General features: G+C 31.4%; 1 protein-coding gene across 2 annotated transcripts in view; it reads left to right on the forward strand.

The window, feature by feature from the left end:
• Window positions 1–256: 256 nt before the first annotated feature.
• Window positions 257–25,555, forward strand: part of LOC126892804 (uncharacterized) — a 157,645-nt gene continuing 132,346 nt past the window's right edge. The window contains exons 1-2 of one of the 2 annotated variants that reach the window (XM_050662541.1): window positions 257–483; window positions 23,860–23,988. In XM_050662541.1, the coding sequence (XP_050518498.1) occupies window positions 412–483; window positions 23,860–23,988 (201 nt within the window). In that variant the 5' untranslated portion in view covers window positions 257–411. The remainder of the gene's footprint in view (window positions 484–23,859; window positions 23,989–25,555) is intronic. The other variant, XM_050662540.1, reaches the window with a different exon arrangement.

The raw sequence follows: 25,555 nt of genomic DNA on the forward strand, positions 1-25,555 counted from the left end.
CATGGGACGTTTTCGTAATCTGACGTTCCAAATTTTTAAACTGTTCCACAATTAAAACTTTTTCTGTTCCAGTGTTCCCGTCCTTCAAAGTTTGTCCGACTAGGCACCGTTAAGCTTTTAACAAATTTTCAGCTTGCTATTAATCAGCTTTTTTTGTGGTACGCGGGATCCAGGCCTAACTATTTACCACTGACATGTAAAAAAGGAAATTAACTGATTATGTTTAAGATTAATTTACTACTTACATCGATATATTGGTAATCTTACGTTAAAATCTTACTCAAGTTTAACTAAATATCCTGTTTCCTTATCTACAGAAATAATGCAGCAAACTTTTTCAATTTTAGGATTTAAGTAGTTCAGTTACCACTAAATCTTACTTTACGTAACATTAAAAACGTAAACGGAAAAATGACCAAATTATTTCTGTGTATTGCAGTCTTGTGCTGTGTGCAGTATGGATTTGCTCTATTAACACCAGATGTAAGACACTTTACCTATTTTTATTATTATTTAGCCTATAAAGCCGTAACCACTGACATGCGGTATGCCATACCGCGCCGAAAAATATTTTGCTGTAAAACCTGTTCTATAAAAGATTTCTAGAACACCATCTGTGTAACTTCAAGTGGTGTGCAATTGTACCTCCTCCCAACTGCTGCAGTTTTAGTATGGTTTATTCTTCAAGCTACGTTGACTTAAAGTTTTCTTGAGGTATCACGTACCGCATGTGAGTGTTTACGTTTCTTTAGTTTAAAGTAGTCCAGTGTATTCTTTCGCTATCAGTATGGCAGAAAGTTCATTCATACTCCGGTCAACTTACGCATCCGAGGCTACAAAAATTACCATCAAGCTGAAAATTGGCAGGATTGTTCAAAATACCATCATAAATGAAATCTAAAAAGTCCTCATAAATCCGACCCCTGCTAAAAATTTTACGCGGGGTCAAAGGTCACCAAATATGGTTTTTAGCGATTTTCAGCGAAACGGTAAATTTTATCGTAAAATTAGTTCTAACAAAAAATGTATATTAGATAATTATCTATAAAAAATGTCTTATTACTTTTTTTCCTGAGAGCCACCGTTTTTGAGATATAACGATTCAAAAAGTGGTAATCGTGATAATATGCGCACACGTTTTCGCACCACCTTTGAGGTAGTGTACTTAGCGCGTTTTTTTAACGTGGTTTCCCCAGTAGACCTATTTCACGGATCTGTTATGATTCTGTTTAATTTAAAGCTATTTAATAATTGATATTGGCAAGGGTTAAAAATGATAAAAGGTATATAAAGCGGTATAAATTAAAAAAAAAGGGAAATTTATCAAACTGGTTCATAATTTTCCAATACTTCTGCTTCCCTTGTTCTTCTTCTCATTGTTCTTCTTCCTCTTCTTCATCTTCTAGTTCTTCTTCTTCTTCTTGTTCTTCTTCTTCTTGTTCATCCTGGGTGCAAGTAAATTGTCCCAATAATGACACATCGCATGGCTCCTCGATAGAATCAAATGAATCCTCAATTGTTGGTGATTCACCATTGGAGCACGACCGGTTTTGACAGTTAGTGCATGCTACCGAACAAAACAGTCCAACTTTTTTGCAACCACAATTAGCGCTACATCCCTTTTTATAGTTGCAAAAAATTGTGTTCAGGTGTTTTTCCGGCGCAGGGGGGAGTAAAATTTGAATTGGTTCTAATGAACTGTCGACTAATTTCCATCCCCAGTCTTTTGGATGTAGCTTATAACCAAGCCACCTGAACTTGGTAATATACCCGAAAAAGATGTTGATGAGCAGCCGATGAAGTTGGAGGAAGACAAGATAACTGCACTTGTTTTTTGTTTCGAGTACTTTTAAAAAAACATGCATATCGAAACTTATCTAAGCACGTAGTTTTCTTAGGCGCTCCATACATGGAGAGAAGAAATCTAATTCCGTTGGAAATAACTTCTTGTGGAGTTGAATTAGTTTTTTTTAAACTTCAGCACATTCAAGTAAATCTTGTTTTTCAAACATTTTAAAATCAGTCGTTTTAACCCTCCTGAAAAATGCAGATGTCGTATCACAGCCAGTTTTTGCGTGTAAAAATAGTATATGATTTTGGCATTTTGCAAAAGTAAATAAACTTTTCGATGAATATATTTCCGATTGGTGTTGAGCTTTTCCAGGTTTTAAAAAAAGATAGTTTTTTCGATTGGAGTTCTACCAGTGAGTAATACTAGCAAGTCTACATCTTCACTTACAACAATAGTTGTATTTGTTAAATTGAATTGCTCTATGGCTGTTTCAATTATCATTACGTCAGCCAGCATCATTATTAGCTTGTTTTTCCGATGTATTTTCAGCAATAAACTTATCTTTCAGCATTGAAATGAACCGAGATTTGTTGTAAGTATTTGCAAAAAATTTCTGTTGAGTGGTAGATACTGTCATAGATTGATCAAATAAAATATTAGAAGATGAAGTTGTTGCTGAAGTTTCTACGACGTTGTTCTGCAGCTTTCATATTTCTCGTAAAATCATTATAGCCATGAAATACGACAGTAACTCTGGGACCAAAATGACGCCGTACATATCAATTTATTATTTTTGTTGGGATTAAGCCGTAAAATTCAAATAATTAATTGATTGGTTGACTTACCTGTTAAGGAGGGACAATCATAATTGTCCTATCTTACATTTCGAACATTTGTACTTATGGTAGTGGTCTTTTCGGGCCGCTGATCACAGTTTAAAGAAGCAGAAGAAGAAAAAGAAGATTATTAAGCTTCTTGACAAGTGACGTCCGCGCATCACTGTTTTTTTTTTTATTTTATTTTTATCGCACAAGACATGGGTGGGTTCAAAAGAATCAATGGGGGGGAGCGTACAAATGTTCGAAATGTAAGATAGGACAATTATGATTGTCCCTCCTTAACAGGTAAGTCAACCAATCAATTAATTGTCCTTCACATAACATTTCGAACATTTGTACTTATGGTAGGCTGTTGAAAGATTAAACAATATTGTGCGATAAATAAACAAAAGTACATTGCAATCCGAAAATGAATAGTACTTAGCAATTTTTTTTTTTTTTTTTAGAAACTTTACACAAAATATATACATATGTATACCTAACTAATATATTAGAGCAATTATTAATTAAGATTCATGTTTATATTTTAATTATATGAGATGTGTACTTTCAACCAGGTACAAATAAACATAATAAGAAAATTAATGTTCTTACTAATATTAGTAACCTACACATGTAATATAATTACAATTACATACAATTACATGGACTCGCCAGACAATACGGTTTTTGCAAAGAGTCCGTAATCTTTTGCTAGAGGTTTATTATAAAAAATATTGAATACTTGAAAATTTTCTGTCCATCTCGCCGTCTCTCTAATATCTTCTATAATCCAGTTCTAACTCCCGCTGAGGTAGATGCATGTCTGACACTATACACTTTAAAAATATTAGTGTCTATATTTTTAATTTAAAAAAAAATGTTATATCTATCTACTCAACGCCTGGGTAGATGTTGCTTTATACGTCTCTTTTTTTTTTTGTTTTTAGTTATAAACAAATTGTCTTCCGATTGAGGACGAATGTTTTAGAAATCTCTAAACACTCTCAACTGTGTTTTTTGTTTTAAATAGGTCGATATTTGTTTATTTATTATTATTATTATTATTTTTTGGGGAAGTCTTTATCCTATGTTATATCAAAATGTCAATTTTATCTTGATCCATGAAAATATTCTGAATTTTTATTAGGTACAGGGTTTGCAACCTCTGAACTGAAGTGAGTGCAATCAACATTACAAGTTTGTAAGTAAGATCTGTCAGGGAAAGGCTTGTGAGACGAAATAATGTTTCTAAATAAAGTAATACTGGTAGAGGGTCCCAAGTTAATTAATATTTGGGCAATTAAGGTTTGAGGTTATATATACATTTGTAAAAAAATTTAAAAATGTTTTTATAATATTCTAGGATATCTTCTATCAACGCCAATGCAGCACTGTGAATGTTAATACGAGCGATAATTATAATCCGGTTCTACGATAGATTTAATAAAATTAAAATTTGGTAATTCATAAGCAAAATGGTTATTATTTTATACTAAACCGTCACCATCTCTTGAAAATTGTATCATACAGATTTAGTGATTTGTTGTAATAGATGGGATGGAATCCTCAGGAATGCCTTTTCTTAAAAAGCTTGCCTGACAAGAATATGGAAACCCAAAGGATGTCCTGGATATAAAACCCCAAAAAAAATTCTAGATTAAATTTTTATCAGGTCCATAATTATCTTTTTGGTTGTGTAAGGTATGGTGGTCAAAGGTTGTGTACCAAGGCTGAAAAACATAAAATTTAAGTCCATGCCAATCTAGAGTTAAGGCATTGGCTTTCTCTGATCCGGGGTCAGGGTTCAAAATTACATACCTTGCACATTTTTTTTTTTAGGATATGTGGCAAACATATCGATTTCTGGAATAAGAAGCTGCTCAAAAATTATAGTAACACAATTATCACTTAAAGAATACCTACTCTGTTTCTATTTTTAAAGATCTTGATTCCGAGTCAGGCAAAAGCATTTTTTTTTTACTGTTACAGATGCAAAAATAATTTTTAAATTCCTATTTTCACAGAATTATTAAACTTATCTGCAAATGTTGAGTACTGTACACTACCCATCTTGTTAATGCAAGACACAGCTGTTGCGTTATTTATTCCTAGCAAAATGTTACAATTCCTATATTCGTTGAAAAAGGATTTCAAGCCACTATATGCTGCTAGTAACTGAAGTACATTTATATGTAGTTGTTGTTCATGACTCCAAAAACCATGAGTTTTGTTATCAATGCAGCATACCCGCCATGCTAAAAGATATATGCATCGCAAAATATTTCAAATACATAATTGGATTATTTTATATTTTGCTCACTAATTGGTATGTTATTTAAACACCAATTTTAATCATTTTTAAGTATTTAGGTATGGTCATTTTAGTTTATAACTATTAGTTTAAGAAAGAGGCTACTTTTCTTTTGTATTTATTTATATATTGTTTTTTTTTAGTATAATTTTCCATATTTAACTTCCATAAATGGACGAACTGTTACAAACTGACCGATTAAGGCTGCAAATGATCTTATTTTACATGTACTTTTATTTTTGATGTTCTGAATACTATTAGATTTTTTTTTGTCAGCAGGTGCAAAATATATCAGGTTCGAATCAAACGTAAAACCAGGAAAAGTTATATTTTGTGGGGGTGAAAGTATACTTTTCCTTTTTTTTTTTATAGTAAATCCCAAGCAGAAAAAACATAGAAAATGTTTAAACAATATTTTCTTTACATTTTAAATATGATTTTGAAATTGGTAAATGGTCCTCTAAAAAATTGACAAAAGTAAAGCCTCCTGTTATTAGATTATTTAGGGCTGGTTTTAAAGTTTTTGTAAATATAAAAGCCGAGATATTATTCAAACCAAACGGTAAACAGTTTAATTAATATAAAAAAGTTCTGTACTTAAATTTTAAATATTTTTTAGAATTTTAATGAACAGGAATAGCAAAATAGACAACTTTTAAATCTATTTTTGCCATAACCCTTGAAAATGAGCTTGAGGACTGACATATTATAGTCTTCCAGCTTAAAATATGTGGCTTCTATAAAGCAATTCAATTGTTTTAAATTCAAAACAAAATCTCTGATTTCCGTCTTTTTAGGCACAAAAAACTACGAAAAATAAATTGTCCTTTTGTATGTGAAGAAGGAGAAATAGTAATTTTTAATTACTTTTCAAGTAATTTTTTTTTTGTCATACGACCAGTTTGGGTCTATGAGAACTTTTGGTGCACTCTCTTCAGAGGGCGTTGTTTTAAATAAAATATTAAAACCTTAGACCAAACTTAAAAATTTCTTATCTGAAGTAATCCCTTTCCATATTTTAATACAGTTAGCCATATTACCCTATTAAATTTTATTGACATTTAGTATGACATCCTGGTTGTTCTCATTTGCTTTTGGTACTGCTGTCTGTTCGATTGTTTGCATCTCGATGCTAGTAGAGGGTGATTTGAGTACTGACTTTGTCCAATTCTTGGTCTGCTCAAGGTTGGATTGAAGTTTAAACGCTGCTGATTAAAGTTGCTAGATTCTGAAAGAACTCTTGATGGATGCTGAGTGGAAACAGCAGCTTGGCTTTGTGGTATAGTCTTTGGATAAACAGTGGTCTTTTGTGGCTTCGTAATGACTTCGAGATGACTTAATAAAGCTGATTTTGTATCTTTGTTTAATATTTTTGACAAAACCAAACAAAAAATTATTGTAAGTACACTTACTAACTTTGTAATATTAAGGTAGACGATAAAAATCAATGCAGAATGTGCAAAAAGTAGTTAAATATATTTTATTCTATTCTAAACTTCTGGGCTACTATAAGTAACTCTGCGAAATAGGAGTAACTCATAATAAAGATTTTCTGGGCTACTAAAAAAAGTACCCTCTTCTAGTTTTATTGTTTGAGGACAAACCAAACAAACATTTAATGTAAGCAGTAAACTTACTACCCTCATAATATGAAATCTAGGCAAAATGTGCACAAAGTAGTTGAATAAATACATTTTATTGTATTCTAAACTTCTGGGCTACATTAAAGTACCTCGGAGAAATAGAAGCAGATAAAATAATCATAAAGATTGTCTGGGCTGCTAAAAAGTACCCTCTGCTGTAACTTTATTGTTTGAAGACAAACCAAACAAAAAGCTTGGTGTAATTAAACTTGCTTGTAATCTTAAATCGAAGTAGAATTTACAAAAGTAGTGAAATAAATATAATTCTATTGTATTCCAAACTGCTGCGCTACTGTAAAAATACCTCTGAGAAATAGAAGCAGATAAAATGATCATAAAGATTGTCTAGGCTACTAAAAAATACCTCTGCTCTAGTTTTATTGTTTGAACACAAAACCAAACAAATAATTTAGTGCAAGTAAACTTGCTTGTAACGTGAAATCGAAGTAAAATTTACAAAAGCAGTTAAACTAATATATTTTGTTCTATTCTAAACTTCTGGACTACTGTAGAGTCGCTCTAATTTTATTGGTAAACCCTTTATTTTGTTCTATTTTAAACCCTTGGGCTATAATTTTATTTTTAAACCCCTAATAATGTAGTCTGTATTACTTTGGGCTACCTTAAGGTATCCTTATTGACACAAACAATATAAATTTTTGCATAATATCATGTCTGTCGGACATTTTGCTACAAAATAAACATTAATAGGAAAAACAGTGCAGTGTGGCAACATAGCGCCTGTTACATCTCTGTGTGTTTTGACAAATACTATTGACGTTTTGAGTATTTCGAATAGGGAAGAAGGCGAGATATAGTAAATATGACAACAGAGAAAATATATTGATAACAACAAAAAAGGACCCCAAGTTTGAATTTGGTTAAAATTGTCATTTCGTAAATATTAAATATTTATAGTTCGATCTATTCACACATAATTTAATTTATCTAACATAAAATGATTCAAAAATATCTTATAAATAACTTGGTCTTTTGGGATAAAGCCCAAAAATATCATATAAATACCTTAACTCTACCAGTTTCTGTTGCAAATTTTCATATTTCCGCCTCTTTCGGGATACACAATTATTCTCTGATGACTTTTGTGGTATTTTAAACACTGTCTAATAATTTTTATAAAACTATTTGGAAAGCACTTGTGATCAGTACACGCACAGAAAAAAAAAACAGGGCCCGGATTACGTACACTCGATACGCATCGTATCCGCCATGTTTTCCCATAGCGCCTTACGGGAAAACATGGCGGATACGATTCGTATCGAGTGTTCGTAATCCCTATGCAGTGATGCGCGGACGTCACTTGTCAAGAAGCTTAATAATCTTCTTTTTCTTCTTCTGCTTCTTTAAACTGTGATCAGCGGCCCGAAAAGACCACTACCATAAGTACAAATGTTCGAAATGTTATGTGAAGGACAATTCTTATTATTTTCGCGTTACATTAACTTTGTAAAGACTTTTTTGTTGGCACTGTAATATAATACAGCTTATACATTGCATCCCTCGGTAGACCGCAAGCTGTATAGTAGAAACAATATCATATTTATAATCTTATATCATTATGTGCAATATAAGTTAAGTTGATCGATAGAATATTATGTTTACTTGTATTACAGCTTCAGCGATGCATATACCTGGTGTACTAATAATACATATATTATGACGATTAGAAGTCTTTCAACTCTTTGAATCGTTGTATCTCAAAACAGTGGCTCTTAGGAAAAAAACTATTAAGATATTTTTTATAGATGATTATCTAGCTTACATTTTTTGTTAGAGATAATTTTACGATAAAACTTACCGTTTCGCTGAAAATCGCTAAAAACCATATTTGGTGACCTTTGACCCCGCGTAAATTTTTTAGCACGGGTCGGATTTATGAGGACTTTTTAGATTTCATTTATGATGGTATTTTGAACAATCCTGCCAATTTTCAGCTTGATGGTAATTATTGTAGCCTCACTCCTATTTTTGAGTCTAAGTAGAACGGTCTATCAGTTCTCATAGTTTTAACTGTTTTCAACATTATTTTACTATTTTTTAGTTACCAATATTCCAAAAGTTTTTTTCGTAACTCAGTTTAAAAGGATTTTGTAAAAACTTCAACCGTCTTTTTAGTATTATGCATCCGTTCATAATTTTCTGGACAAAATAAGATTTAGTTTAAAAGAAAAGAAAAGATGGTTCAGATTTGATTACAGTACAGAGCCTCTACTGTGTGCTTATACGTATATCGGAATAACAGTTTCCTCATCGGAGCACCTTGGTAGAGGCACTGAACTGAAATCAAATCATTTCATCCTTTCCGGGTAATTATCAGTAGTAATAACCCAAGGACATTGATAATTGTTCGAAAAAATTTTATAACAGATTTCGAAATCTTGTTGCTTGGAAACAGACCGACGCCGTAGGCGGAGGTCTGTTGCCTGTAAGCAACAAGCTTGAGAAAGTTGTTAAAAAATTTTTGAGCATTTATCAATGTTCGAGGGTTATTCGGATAGAAAATTTTTTACTGTAAACAGTATTCTTTGGTATATTTGATTCGATAATTTCATTAATATTCTCATCAGTATTACAACCAAATCGTGACATTTTGAAATATTGAATATTTGAAATGTCAAAATCGAAATGAAACGAAATGTAGGTATCCATAGCTACATGATTGAGTGAAAACAGCCCATGGGATCTGTTTTCAGTGTAATGTTGGTTTTATTGGTTGTATTCAATCAGATGACCACAAATTAATTGATTTCATTGGATTTCTAACTGAGCAAAAAATTTTCAAAATAATTACCAAAGATGCTACTAGCACCATCTATGAAACAAAAGTCTAATAAGTCAGGAAATAAAATTCGAAATTATTTATCCTCTGAACTTTTTCTTCTTGTAGTGCCTATCCGTTTCGGATGTTGGCGACCATCATGGCAATCTGCACTTTGCACACTGCTGCTCTGAAAAGATTTGTAGTGGTTGTGTTGAACCACGTTCGTAGATTTCTCAGCCAGGAAATCCTTCGCCTTCCTGGTCCTCGCTTTCCCTCTACTTTTCCCTGCAAGACCAGTTGCAACAGTCCATATCTCTCACTGTTCCTCATGATGTGACCGAGGTATTCGATTTTGGCTGTTTTTATTTTGATTAACAGCTCTTTTTCTTTTTTCATTATCAGCAAAACACCCTCATTAGTAATGTGGTCGGTATAAGATATCATCAGGATTCGACGATAAAGCCACATCTCAAAAGCCTCAATTTTCTTGCAGGTGGCGTCTGTGAGAGTCCACGACTCAACTCCGTACAACAGTATAGGAAATATATAACATCGTAGTAATCTGACTTTTATGGGTATCGACATATCATGACATTTGAACAACTTTGCCATTTTTTGAAATGCAGATCTTGCTTTCTCTATCCCACATTTGATTTCTATAGAATGGTCCCAATTTTCATTGACGTTCGTACCAAGGTAGGTGTATGTTTTTACTCTTTCTATTTGTTGACCATTCACACTGATTCGTCCAAATTGCTGTTCATTCTTTGAGATCATCATACATTTGGTTTTCTTAGTGTTTAGTGAAAGTCCGTATCTCTGACTGACTTCTGCGATTCTGCTCATTAACTCCTGTAGGGCTTCAGAACTGTCAGCGAATACCACAGTATCGTCTGCGTATCTTATCTTATTGATACATTCTCCGTTAATTCTAATTCCGGCTTCAACATCATCCAATGCTTCTTGAAAGATTTCCTCAGAGTAGATGTTAAACAGCAGTGGGGATAGTATACATCCCTGACGGACCCCACGTTTGATTTTGATATCGTCGGATTCTCCTGCCTCTGTCCGGATAGATGATGTTTGATTCCAGTACAGATTGCTGATAATCCTTAAATCACAGGTGTTTATTCCAATATTGGTTAATATCTCCATCAGCTTGTCGTGCTTTACTGTATCGAACGCTTTATGGTAATCAATGAAACATGCATAAATATCGCAATTCACGTCTCTACATCGTTGAAATAGCACTTGTATACTAAATAGAGCCTCTCTTGTACCCACTGCATTTCGAAAACCAAGCTGTGTTCGGCTGATTTTTTCTTCGCACAGTCTATATATCCTTTGGTGTATAATTTTTAGAAATAACTTTAAAATATGGCTCATTAAGCTGATGGTTCGGAAATCACTGCAGGATACGGACTTTGTTTTCTTTGGTAAAGCAACAAACGTCGACTTCAACCATGCTTTTGGTATTACTCCGCTTAAATATAAGTCGTTAAATATTTTGGTTAGGCGTTGAGTACCGTCGGTGTCAAATAGTTTTATGAGTTCAGCATATAGTCCTGTCGCCAGGGGGGGTACAACGGCCTCCTTTATTCAGATGGACTTACCCAAGTTTTTTTTATGTATTTTGACCCGTAGAACACGAATTTTTTGGGTAACAGTTGATCCGGATGTCGATAAATTTGTTATAAACAAAGAACTTGAGGAATTACATAACAGCGATTTCTCGCAAAACAAAACATTTTTTCGTATTTTTTGGGTCATTCTAAGCAAAAAATGTTTCTACAAGTTTTTTCGTAGGATTCATAGTTTTCGAGATAACCGCTGTTAAAATTTCAAAAAATCGAAAAATTGCAATTTTTGAACCCGAATAACTTTTGATTTAAATATAAAATAGCAATTCTGCTTACCGTATTTGAAAGTTCAAGTTAAATTATATCGGTTTTGATTATTTTCATTGCTAAAAATTTATTTTTTTATTTTCAAACAAAGCTATAAACACATAGTGTTTCCCGTACCTAATACATGCGTTCTAATACATCCTACGTAGATATTGCCTCGCTTGCACTAGTACCTACTCTACCTACTTGTTCGATTTTAAATGAGAAATCATTGAAAACATCACTCACGCACTAGGTGTTTATTACTGTTTATAGCTTTGTTTAAGAATAAAAAAATTAATTTTTAGCAATGCAAATAATCAAAACCGATAGAATTTGACTTGAACTTTCAAATGCAGTAAGCAGAATTGCTATTTTATTTTTTAATCAAAAGTTATTCTGGTTCAAAAATTGCAATTTTTCGATTTTTTGGAAGTTTAACCGCGCTTATCTCGAAAACTATGCATCCTAAGAAAAAAATTTGCCAGAACATTTTTTGCTTAGAATGAACCAAAAAATACAAAAAAATATTTTGTTTTGCGAGGAATCGCTGTTATGTAATTCCTCAAGTTCTTTGTCTATAACAATCTTATCGACATCCGGATCAACTGTTACCCAAAAAATTCGTATTCTACGGGTCAAAATACATGAAAAAACTTGGGTAAGTCCATCTGAATTAAGGAGGCCGTTGTACCCCCCCTGGCGACAGGACTAATATGCATTGTCAAGTCCAGGAGCTTTGCCATCTTTAGTTGTGATACTTGTGAATTTTTAAGTTGGAAAAATAAAGCATAAGAGGGTGACGAAATACTCGACAAGGCAAATCTAAAATGCATTTCACGCCCTGTCATTCACCGTGATAATAATTTTAGCGAACTATTTCCTTTAATATCCACCAAAGGTGAATAAAGTATAAACTAAAAGAAAAGAAAAGAAAAGATGGTTCAGATTTGATTACAGTACAGAGCCTCTACTATGTGCTTATACGTATATCGGAATAACCGTTTCCTCATCGGAGCACCTGAGTAGAGGCACTGAACTGAAATCACATCCCTTCGTCCTTTCCGGGTAATTATCAAAATAATTACCAAAGATGCTACTAGCACCATCTATGAAACAAAAGTCTAATAAATCAGGAAATAAAATTCGAAATTATTTATCCTCTGAGATTTTTAAGTTGGAAAAATAAAGCATAAGAGGGTGGCGAAATACTCGACAAGGGAAATTTAAATTGCATTTCACGTCCTGTCATTCACCGTTATAATAATTTTAGCGAACTATTTCCTTTAATATCCACCAAAGGTGAATAAAGTATAAAGAAAAAGGAAAAAAAAGATGGTTCAGATTTGATTACAGTACAGAGCCTCTACCATGTGCTTATACGTATTTTGGAATAACCGCTTCCTCATCGGAGCACCTGGGTAGAGGCACTGAACTGTAATTTTCTGTAATTTTTGATTTCATCAAATCCTTTCATCCTTGTTAATCCGATGAGAAAACGGTTATTCCAAAATACGTATAAGCACATAGTAGAGCCTCTGTACTGTAATCAAATCTGAACCGTCTTTTCTTTTCTTTTAGTTTATAATTTATTCACCTTTGGTGGATATTCACTAGTAATACCACTAGAGGTCAAATTATTTCCGGAAATTTTTTTGAGATCATGAATATTTTGAAAATTTCCCGAGTCGCAGACGAGGGAAATTTTCTAAAAATATTTATGATCAAAAAAAATTTCCGGATATTAATTTGACTTCGCGTGGTATTCGGTAAGAAAATTCCACACCAAATTTGCATTTGAAAATCCAAAGCTGCATGAACAGATTAATAGCGCGCCATAGCTTTGTCAGCAATTATTTAGGCTTTCAAATTCGTAATTTCTACTCATTGTAGTTGCATGGGAATACCATTTCAAGATATAAAAATTTCCTGGCGATTTGCGGAAATAGTATATTCTTCAATTTTACATAAGTTTTGAGTAACTACAAGTGATAGAAAATGAATCAAAACTAAATTATGTAAACAAATAAAAACCAGTCTGTCAAAAATGTTCTGTTATTGTAAACGTCAAAAAATTTCCACTATAATTCGCTGTTGGGTACCCCACGAGCAAAAAATTTCCGATAAAATACCTCCGTTGATATGGTGATCTGTCAAAATAACGTATTTTGATTGGTTCAAAATTACAGGTGTGGAATTTTCAAGGAAATAGTTTAGTCCATTCTTTCACGGTTTTTGCTCTAAATTTTAAAGAACCCCTTGGATAAACATGAAATTTGGCATATAGTATAAGAGCTGTGAGACATTTTTGAGTAGGTATTTTAGGCAACCTGAAAAATTTTCAGGTGACTCTTCTATGATAGCCTAATACAAAAATGCCGGTCTGGCTGGAGGGTAGCGGTTATTTTCCCCAAGAATCCTCCCAAAATTAAAAAAAAGGCTAAAAATTGTTATTACAAAAAATATCATTGATATGACTTGAAAGTAAATTTAAATATTCATGTATAAAGAAAATAAACAGACCAGGCAATATGAGGGCGATTTTAACTCTGCAAGATACTTGCATGGGCGCCCCAGGATTATTTTCAGGGGATGCATCTGAACTTCAGAAGATTTCATCTGAATCTGTACATACTATTAACGAGTATAAAATATACAACTATACATGCATAGCTATGTACATTCCTTCCGGACAGGGAGGTGCAATTGTTATTTTGACAGGGTATTTTTTAATATTAAAAATAAATATTCTAAAAAAGACAGGTTTTTTTGGTGAAATTATCCAATTGCCATTACATGTGATCAAACAAATTACGCGTGCATATAAATGAAAAGCGCTATAGGTAAGCAGCAGTGTGAGAAAGAGCGTATACCGAGAGCTGTTTGCGTCCTCTGTTGTAGCTGAGCGAGTCCGTTCGCTCGAGAAAATCATGTGACCTGGCGATATTCATCTTGTTGTGCCTCGAAACGTTATAGAGTAATTATTATATATATTATAGTTTTTTAAGTAATTTTTCTTAATTAAAGGAAAATAATACGTACTATACAATAGATTTTGCAGATATGATAGAAAAAGACAAATTTATTATTATAAATATATAGGTAGAAAAGTATAAAACTATAAACTAAATTAATTCTGTGTCCGAATATTGTACTTCTTCTTCAAACTCCTCATCTGAGCTTAATGTTCATTCTCTTCTTCTTCGTCAGATCCCCTCGAGACTCAGATTCCTCTTCTACATGATCTGTAAGTAGTTGTAATATGTATTTAGAATTGATTAAAAATTAATCAGTGATTAATTAATTGAGTTGCTACGTATTCTCTGTCCTTTTATATGGAGTCGAAGCCTGGACAATCACGGGCGCATCTTAAGAAAGACTTGCCATTTTTGAGATGTGGTGTTATCGAATAATGTAAAAAATATCATGGACACAACACTTAACAAACGGAAACATTAAGGTCCGGTCTTTTCACCTTTGAATAAAAGTTATTCGGAGGTTTGTTTGACAGATTTACATGTAATCTGCAGGATAAACTTCCCAATAAATAGTTATTCGGAGGTCAAAAGACCGGGCCTTAGAAAGATGAAAAAGGCAAAAGAAATACTCAACACTATGAAGGAACGAAAAATGAGCTTAAATAAATATACATTCTGTTCTTCTTCGTCAGACTCCCCTCGAGACTCAGATTCTTCTACCTGATCTGTAAATAGTTGTAATATGTATTTAGAATGAATGAAAAATTAATTAGTGATTAATTTATTGAGTTGTTACGTTTTCTTACTTACATAATCAATGCTTAATACTTTTCCTTGTATAACCAATCACATCACGTTTTTTATTTCTTAGTATATGACCAAAGTAGCTCATGTTTCTTTCCTTCATAGTTTTGAGTATTTCTTTGGCCTTTTTCATCTTTCTTAATGTTTCCGTGTTTGTTACGTGTGTCCATGATATATTTAACATTATTCGATAACTCTACATCTCAACAACGGCAAGTCTTTCTTCAGATGCGCCCGTGATTGTCCAGACTTCGACTCCGTATAAAAGGACGGAGAATACGTAGCAACTCAACTAATTAATCACTAATTAATTTTTAAATAATTCTATATACATATTACAACTATTTACAGATCATGTAGAAGAGGAATCTGAGTCTCGAGGGGAGTCTGACGAAGAAGAAGGGAATGAATATTTAAGCTCAGATGAGGAGTTTGAAGAAGAAGTACAAGATTCGGACACAGAATTAATTTAGTTTATAGTTTTATACTTTCCTACCTATATATTTATATTTATTTATATTTATTTATAATAAATTGGTTTTTTCTATCATATTTGCAAAATCTATTGTATAGTACGTATTATTTTTCTTTAGTTAAGAGAAATTTACTTAAAAAACTATAATATATAATAATTACTCTAACGTTTCGAGAAGCAACAACATGGATATCGCCAGGTCACGTGATTTTTCTCGAGCGAACGGACTCACTTAGCTACAACAGAGGACGCAAACAGCTATCGGTATACGATCTTTCTCACACTGCTGCTAACCCATAGCGCTTTTCATTTATATGTACGCGTAATTTGTTTGATCACCTGGCAGTTGGAAAATTTCACCAAAAAAACCTGTCTTTTTTAGAATATTTATTTTTAATTTAAAAAAAATACCCTGTCAAAATAACAATTGCACCTCCCTGTCCGGAAGGAATGTATATAGCTATTCATGTATAGTTGTATATTTTATACTCGTTAATAGTATGTACAGATTCAGATAAAATCTTCTGAAGTTCAGATGCATCCCCTGAAAATAATCCTGGGGCGCCCATGCAAGTATCTTGCAGAGTTAAAATCGTCCTCAAATCGCCTGGCCTGTTTATTTTCTTTACATTTGAATATTTAAATTCACTTTAAAGTCACGTCAATGATATTTTTTATAATAACAATTTTTACCCTTTTGGTTAATTTTGGGGGGGATTTTTGGGGAAAATAACCGCTACCCTCCAGCCAGACCGGCATTTTTGTATTAGGCTATCATGCAAGAGTCACCTGAAAATTTTTCAGGTTGCCTAAAATACCTACTCAAAAATGTCTCACAGCTCTTGGACCAATACGCATAGCTTACATGTCAAAGAAAATAAGTGATATTGTGCCGATGTGTGCTTTTGCCCTGGGGGTGACTTTCACCCCCTCTTGGGGGTGAAAAAATATATGTCCAAAACAAGTCCGGAAATGGGTAAACTTACTAATTTTAAGTAACTTTTGTTCTATAGAGCTTTTTCGCCAAGTCAACACTTTTCGAGTTATTTGCGAGTGAATATGTTCATTTTTCAACAAAATAACCACATTTATAGACGGTTTTTCGAAAATAACTCAAAAAGTAAGTATTTTCTCGAAAAAACGTTCTTAGCAAAAATATAGCCTATAAAAAAGTAAAGAAATGGTGTACGCGTTAGGTCTCTGGATCTCGTAGAACCAGAGTTATAGCCAATGAAAAATATATTCATATTCACCAAATTTCAAATAGAATATTTCGACGTGAAATATCCAAAAAAACGCAATATAACTTTTTTAAAGTATTTACAAAAGGCTTTATTTCTGTTTTTACGAAAAGTCTCTAGCATTAGATTTAAGCAAGTTACGCTCAAGATAAAGTTGGTCCCTTTTGTTTTTGCAAAAAAAAAAATCGGGAAGACCACCCCCTAATTAGCAACTTAAATGAAATTAATCGTTGCCGCCCCACAAATTATTTTACTTATATTATGTTTATATGATCTGTAAGTTTCATCGATTCAAAGTGCTTATTTTTGAAAAAATTTTTTTTCAAAGTAAAATTTTTAAAAATTTAAATTTTGAAATATATGCTTGTTTCTAAATTAACTTAAAAATTGTTAGAGATACCAAAAATCTCGAAGAACAAAAAAGTCAGATTTCCTTTTCTGAATATCATGTATTTTTTTATTTTTCGGTTAGACAAAATTGATCAAAATTTGGTGTTTCTAAATTTGCATACATTCGTGATCAGTGATTCGTTCAACCCCTTTTAACTACAGCACTTTCAATAATAAGGACTTTGAACCGATGAAACTTACAGATCATATAAACAATATATACACGAGTCAAGAAACTTGTGAAGTCGTTACGATTAAGTTCATTTAAGATACTAATTAGGGGGTGATTTTCTAGATTTTTTTACCAAAACCAAAAGGGACTAACTTTATTTTGAGCGTAACTTGTTTAATTTTGATGCTAGAAATTTTTTTTATAAAACAAAAATGAAGCTTTTTTTAAACACTTTAAATAAGTTGTAATGAGTTTTCCCCGAAATGTGCTTCATTTTTGGTTATTTCACGTTAAAGTATTCCATTTGTAATTTGACGAATATGAACCTATTCTTCATTAGCTATAACTTTGCTTCTACTAAACAAAAAGACGTGATATATACTCTATTTTTTTTTTAATTTTTTATAGGCTATATTTTTGCTAAGATTGCTTTTTCGACAAAATACTTACTATTTGAGTTATTTGCGAAAACCCTCTAAAAGCGTGGTTATTTTGTTGAAAAAATGAACATATTCACTGCCAAATAACTCGAAAAGTATTGACTTAGTGAAAAAACTCTATAGAACAAATTTACTTAAAATTAGCCAGTTTACCCATTTCCTGACTTTGTTTGGACGAATATTTTTTAACCCCCAAGAGGGGGTGAAAACCACCCCCAGGGCAAAAGCACATATCGGCACAATATCACTTTTTTTCTTTGACTTGTTAGCTGTGTGTATGCCAAATTTCATGTCAATCCAAGCGGTTCTTTAAAGTTTAGAGGTTTTGCAATATTTTACCGTTAATGAATGGACTAGTTCGCTAAAATTATTATCATGGTGAATGACAGGCCGTGAAATGCAATTTTGATTTCCCTATTCGAGTATTTCGCCACTCTGTTATGCTTTATTTTTCCAACTTAAAAAGCTCAAAGGATAAATAATTTCGAATTTTATTTCCTGATTTATTAGAAGGTTTATTTTATTTGGTCTGGTTGGTAAATGTACCGGTATATCGGAAGAGCAACTGTACTCTTTTGTGAAATATTTTCGTTGGTTATTATGTGTATAAGTCTTTTTTGATATCGGTTTAAAATTATAATATAATTGATTTAGTCTACGATTAGAATAATATCGATCTGCACCGATCTGTTTAATGAATAAAAATTATTTGATATGTAATTTAGTATAATGAAAATTATAAAAAGCAAGAGATGCTTGATACAATTCTTTCCTGAATATAATTAATTAATAATTAAAAAATAACTTTATTTATAAATAAAAAGAATGTGTGTGTATTTTGTACGCACGTAAGAAGTTATACTTCTATTATATGATTTCAACGAAATCAATATAATTAAAACAGTTTATTTATATTTTATTTAAATATTAAACTAATTTTAATACTTACTACTTTCCAAAATTTTTTATTAAAACTATACCAAAAATTAAAATAATAAAAGAATAAAACACACGCAAACACATTGAAAAATGAAATAAAGAAATTATTTCTGAACAATCATTGATGAGAAAATTTTTAACTAAATACGTATTTTCTGAAAAACAAATAATAAATATACCTACAATCATAAAATATAAAAAAAGCAAAAAAAAAAAAATTCCATTGGGAATTGAACCTGCGTCTATCAGGTTGTTAGATTATTTTGAACTCACCCCACGCAGAACTACCGAGACATATGAATGAACTGAGAAGATATAGCAATTAAACATTTTAAATTTTTTTTGACAGTCGCTTATTCTCTTAGTTTAATCAAATAAGTTTGATTCTTGTGGAATTAAAATACAACAAAATATCAAATTCTGTAAATCAAAGCGTTAATACCTAGTAGCTAGGTAGGTACATTTTCCAAATAGGTACGTAATTGGTAATTTTTTATTATAATACTAAAACATTTACAATAGGGCTTTTCATTCACAGTCATTTGTTTCGAGCTTCTGTCATATGTCATATAATCCGTGTATATTAATATTATACACAGATTATACAACATATGACAGAAGCTCGAAACAAATGACAATCGATGAAAAGCCCTATAAAGTACGTACATGCTGCTTTTAAAAACTATTTAAAAAGTCACTACAATTAAAAACTTGCTTCTTGATTTTTGTCTCTGTCCTCACAACAATAAAAACTAATGTACACAACATTTGTTTATCCATAATCTCCATATTATTGAACAATTTTGACAGATGATTTTAACACCCAATCAGATCCCGTATAACGTTTGAGCGACTAATACCATACGTGACCATACTGTCGGTGTGCGCATGCGCCCGGCAAAATAAAAATTCACCCTCGTGCCTGAAGTAGTATAATTTCAAAAAAGAATTGGCACGGGCAGATTTTGTTTTAGATTTTTTGGATAATTCGAAACAAAAAGGTTTTTTGTAATTTTTCTCTTAAGTTGATCGTTTTTAAGTAATAAACAATTTACAACTGGAACAAAAACGAAAGATGACGATTTTCGAGGCTCAAACACATAAGTAAAAAATATCATTCTTGAAATCACGAAGTACCGAAATTCAAATTCAAACCTTATGCTATCAGTTCTTGATAAGTACTTTGGACTTATTTCATTAAAAAAAAAATTAATTATAAATAGTCCAATCAACAGCCATTTTCTCGTGGAATTTTGATAATCAATATCAATTTGCTTGAAAATTTGTAGAATGTATAACCTTTGTCAAAATCTACCCTACGCTGAAGAGGACTTTAGCCATGTGGGTGAAAACAACCCCATCTAGGGGATGAAAATTTTGTTTTATGAATTTTTTTTGCAAAGTTAATGCTTTCCAAATTATTAGCGATTGAAACTACGCATTTTTTATTGAAAAACGTTTTACAACTGTTTTTCATGAATAACTTAAAAAATTTTAATTTTCTAGAAAAAATCATTAACAACAAAATTGTAGCTAACAAAGCTTGGAATAAATTTATTTTGTTGAGAATGGGTGAATTTGGAGAAAAATACCAAAACAGGTCGATCTTTATTTTTAAATTATGATTCTTTGACATATTTATAATACTTAGTGATGCCATTTGTCTGAGCGTGATGACGTAGCACATGATTTTTTAAATAGAGTAGGGGTCGTGTGATAGCTCATTTAAGAGGTTATGTAATTCTCTATTGAGTAATATAAATATTGACATAATTAATTATATAGGGAGTTCCAAAAATTTCCTTGAATTAAATTAATTGAGACAAAAAGAATATATCTGTAATTTATTTAATTTCAAATACATTTTACTGCTTTCAGAAAATAGAAAAAAATGTTTATTTGATAAGTAAATATTGTTTTTCTCTTGAATTCAATACTAAAACTGCAATTCACCTGCCTCTTAGCAGTTTGAACATTGAATTTAAGCGAAAAGCAGTGTGTATTTGTGAAATAAACATTTTTCTACGGCCGTGCTAAAAGAGACACTTTCCTGCAAGCATTTCGTTTCCGAAAGTTGCACTTTCCCGCACGGCGTGAGTGAAAGTAAATTTTCCCGCACGGTGTGCGGGTAAGTAAAATACCTTGTAATATGGCATTATAATATATTATAATACATGCAATAAACTAATATTTAGATATTATTTACTAATTTATTTCAAATTTATCTTATTGTGTTCATAGTCCATTCTTTCACGGTTTTTGCTCTAAATTTTAAAGAACCGCTTGGATTGACATGAAATTTGGTATACGTATAGTTTACATGTCAAAGAAAAAAAGTGATATTGTGCCGATGTGTGCTTTTGCCCTGGGGGTGACTTTCACCCCCTCTTGAGGGTGAAAAAATATATGTCCAAACTAAGTCCGGATATGGGTAAACTGACTAATTTTAAGTAACTTTTGTTCTATAGAGCTTTTTCGCTAAGTCAACACTTTTCGAGTTATTTGCAAGTGAATATGTTCATTTTTCAACAAAATAACCACATTTTTAGACGGTTTTTCGTAAATAACTCAAAAAGTAAGTATTTTGTCGAAAAACTTTCTTAGCAAAAATATAGCCTATAAAAAAGTAAAAAAAATGGTGTACGCGTTAGGTCTCTGGATCTCGCAGAACCAGAGTTATAGCCAATGAAAAATTGATTCATATTCACCAAATTTCAAATAGAATATTTCGACGTGAAATATCCAAAAACTTAAGCACTTTTTGGGGAAAACATATTATAACTTTTTTAAAGTGTTTAAAAAAAGCTTTATTTCTGTTTTTACAAAAAGTTTCTAGCATTAAACTAAAGCAAGTTACGCTCAAAATAAAGTTAGTCCCTTTTGTTTTTGCAAAAAAAAAAATCGGGAAGACCACCCCCTATTAGCAACTTAAATTAAATTAATCGTTACCGCTCCACAAATTATTTTACTTATGTTGTGTTTATATGATGTGTAAGTTTCATCGATTCAAAGTGCTTATTTTTGAAAAAATTTGGTTTCAAAGTAAAATTTTTAAAAATTTAAATTTTGAAAAATATGTTTTTTTTTAAAATAACTTAAAAATTGTTAGAGATACCAAAAATCTCGAAAATCAAAAAAAGTCAGGTTTGCTTTTCTGAATATCATGTATTTTTTTGTTTTTCTGTTAGACAAAAATTGATTAAAATTTGGTGTTTCTAAATTTGCATACATTCGTGATCAGTGACTCGTTCAACCCCTTTTAACTACAGCCCTTTCAATAATAAGGACTTTGAACCCATGAAACTTACAGATCATATAAACAATATATACACGAGTCAAGAAACTTGTGAAGTCGTAACGATTAAGTTCATTTAAGATACTAATTAGGGGGTGATTTTCTCGATTTTTTTACCAAAACCAAAAGGGACTAACTTTATTTTGAGCGTAACTTGTTTAATTTTGATGCTATAAATTTTTTTTTAAATAAAAATGAACCTTTTTTTAAACACTTTAAATAAGTTTTAATGAGTTTTCCCCGAAATGTGCTTCATTTTGGTTATTTCACGTTAAAGTATTCCATTTGGAATTTGACGAATATGAATCTATTTTTCATTAGCTATAACTCTGCTTCTACTAGGTGTAGAGACGTGATATATACACCATTTTTTTAAATTTTTTACAAGCTATATTTTTGCTACGAATGTTTTTTCGACAAAATACTTACTATTTGAGTTATTTGCGAGAAACCGTCTAAAAGCGTGGTTATTTTGTTGAAAAAATGAACATATTCACTGCCACATAACTCGAAAAGTATTGACTTAGTGAAAAAACTCTATAGAACAAAAGTTACTTAAAATTAGCCAGTTTATCCATTTCCTGACTTTCTTTGGACGAACATTTTTTCACCCCCAAAAGGGGGTGAAAACCACCCCCAGGGCAAAAGCACATATCGGCACAATATCACTTTTTTTCTTTGACTTGTTAGCTATGTGTATGCCAAATTTCATGTCATTCTAAGCGGTCTTTAAAATTTAGAGGTTTAGCAATATTTTACCGTTAAAGAACGGACTATCATGTTTTAGTGAAATTAGCGCAGTTATTTCACTAATAGGAGATTCTGACCAATAGAAAGCTACAGAAATCAAAATTAAACTGATAATTTTTGATAATTTCCCGTCGTCAAATATATTACATCAGATGCCCTTCGTTGCTATGAAAAAATACATTCAGTGACACTAATGACAATTAATATTTTAAAAATTATGGAAGTGATGACTTTCAACCGTAAAATATTTATAACAACTGTGTGTTTAATTGTACTAATTTGTAATTACATAATCAAATTACAATAAAAGTTTGGTTTTGAACAGTTTTATTCAAGAAATAATCTCAACAAATTGCACTCGATCTCTAAAATTAATATAGGATTTTAGAGCTCTTGTGCAATTACTACTGATAATTCGATAAAATAAAATTATTTTGACATCATATTTAAAAGTCAGATCAGTAGACAATTACAATGGTTTTGAATCGTCGTCATGAAAACCAATATCGTCATCGTGGTAACCCATTATATTGAAATTTTGGTTTTGACAACCTTGTCAAAGAATTAATTTGTGTATTTTCACTTTTAAATAAAAATTGATATAACTCTATTTTTTGTGGCTTTTTTCCAAACGTATGGCCCTAGAAAAAATAATGTTCCTAACTCATGCGGAAAGTGTCTTCCCCGCACTCGACTGCTTGCCCGAACTCCGCTATCGCGTCGTTCGGGTCAACGGCAGTCTCGTGCGTGAAAGTATCACTTTCCGCACTAGTTAGGAAAATAACTATTTTACCTGTTTTCTGCGAGCAGTAAAATGTATTATAAATGAAATAAATTTCTTACGTTCTTCTTTTTCTGTCAATTAGTTTAATCAAAATAATTTGGATACCCTGTATAAATAATAACGTTAAGGTTTATATTACTGAATAGGGAATTGAATATCCTTTCAAATGAGCTAGCACACGACGCCTATTCTCAAAAAAATAATCGATTACGTCATCACTCCCAAATCACAATTCAAAAATAAAAATCGACCTGTTTCGGAATTTATTTCCAAAATCGCTCATTCATGAAATAATGAATTTGTTCCATTTGGTTTGCCACACTGTATAATATGCTAATAATATATCCCAATTTTAGAAACTGGGCGAACATATCAACGGAATACGTATACCTCTTCAAAGGAATTGCAAGATATTAACAGGTACCACACAGGAGCAGATAGAAGAAGTAAGAAAAGGTAATTTTGATCAAGGAGAGAATATGAAGGTATGTAACTGATTATTTTTTTCATAACCAATTATTTTACTAATAGTTCAGAGAAATAAGGAAAAAACATATCCTGTTGGCGACACAACGCCCTTCAGGCTGAAACCAAATTTTTTGAGTAGTATGGACATCTAAAATAATAACCTATAATATAGGTTATAGGTAACCTAGGTTATAGGTTATATATAGGTAACATAAGTTATGAATATTTATAAAAACTCAAAATTAATGATTTATTTTGCAATTTTCTAAGCAACCAATAAGGATAGACATATTCAGCGAACGCCATATTGTAGATTTTTATACGATTTATTAGTTTCTTACTCTCAAATTTGTTTAAAATGCTTAACTTTTTGGTAATAGACAAAGAAAGCGAGAATTTACCGTTTTTTATCTTCATTTGTTTATAACTACGTATATCATCAAAATCGGCAGCAGGAAACATAATATGTTTCCTGCTGCCGATCGGTCTTGTTGTTGATTTATACAGGGTGAGTTTTTAGTGCGGGATCGGTCGATAATTCCATTACGGTATAGAATATCGAAAAAAGTTATTTAGAAAAAATGTAGGCAATGATATTCTCCACGCTTGGAAAATATGTCCCTTTCTACAGGGTGATCAATAACAGCGTGGTATAACAAACATATAATTTTTTAAATAGAACACCCTATATATTTTTTCATATTTATATTCCCCTCATAATTCTTATTCATATAATATAGGGTTTTGCATTACTATACAGAGTATTTAACAAGTTATGACCATTTTTATTTCTAAATCCCTATGAGATTAACACCCTGTATATAAAGAAGTAATTCATAGACAATAATTTGTTTTATGTAGTAAGATAAAAAATATACTGTAGTTTTTAAATTAAGTCCAATTGAAATCATTGACGAATGTTTGTATACAGGGTGAACTACAAAACCAAATTACGATTTTCTCTATTTTTTTAAATGGATCACCCTATATTTTATTTTTCAAAAATATTGTATTTATTATACTCTTTCATTTTTATATAGCATTATCTATAGCTAAACTTATTACTTTCGGAGATATTTTTAGTTTTCTTCAACTTTCGGGAATACATTCAATTTTTCTAGTAGAAATAAGTTGGTATTGAATGATAATTAAACAAAATTATTTTTATTCAATAAATCACTAACACAAAATATAAACCATAGCAATATGCAATGAATGTATCAATAAATGTGATATTAAGGAATTATCATATTTCTCTAATATACAAGAATCATACAATTCCTACAAAAAAAATATAGGTATGTTGTGTATAATAAAATTACAAGATTATTTTTATTTAATAAATAACTCACACAAAACATAAATCAAAACAATATACAACTAATTTAATAGTTTTTAGATTATTATATCAACAGCATTCTAAGCCAAGAAGTTTTTAGTAACACATTCTTAATAGCAGATTGTGACCCGCAGTTATTAATAATATAATTTTCATATTAAATTTCATTAATATGCATCAATAAGAAATCCCTACTTTGTTAACACTCAAACTAGGTGATCTATAAATGTTTAAGGTGATATTGT

This window comes from Diabrotica virgifera, chromosome 9, assembly GCF_917563875.1.
Source record: "Diabrotica virgifera virgifera chromosome 9, PGI_DIABVI_V3a".
Lineage (NCBI taxonomy): Eukaryota > Metazoa > Arthropoda > Insecta > Coleoptera > Chrysomelidae > Diabrotica > Diabrotica virgifera.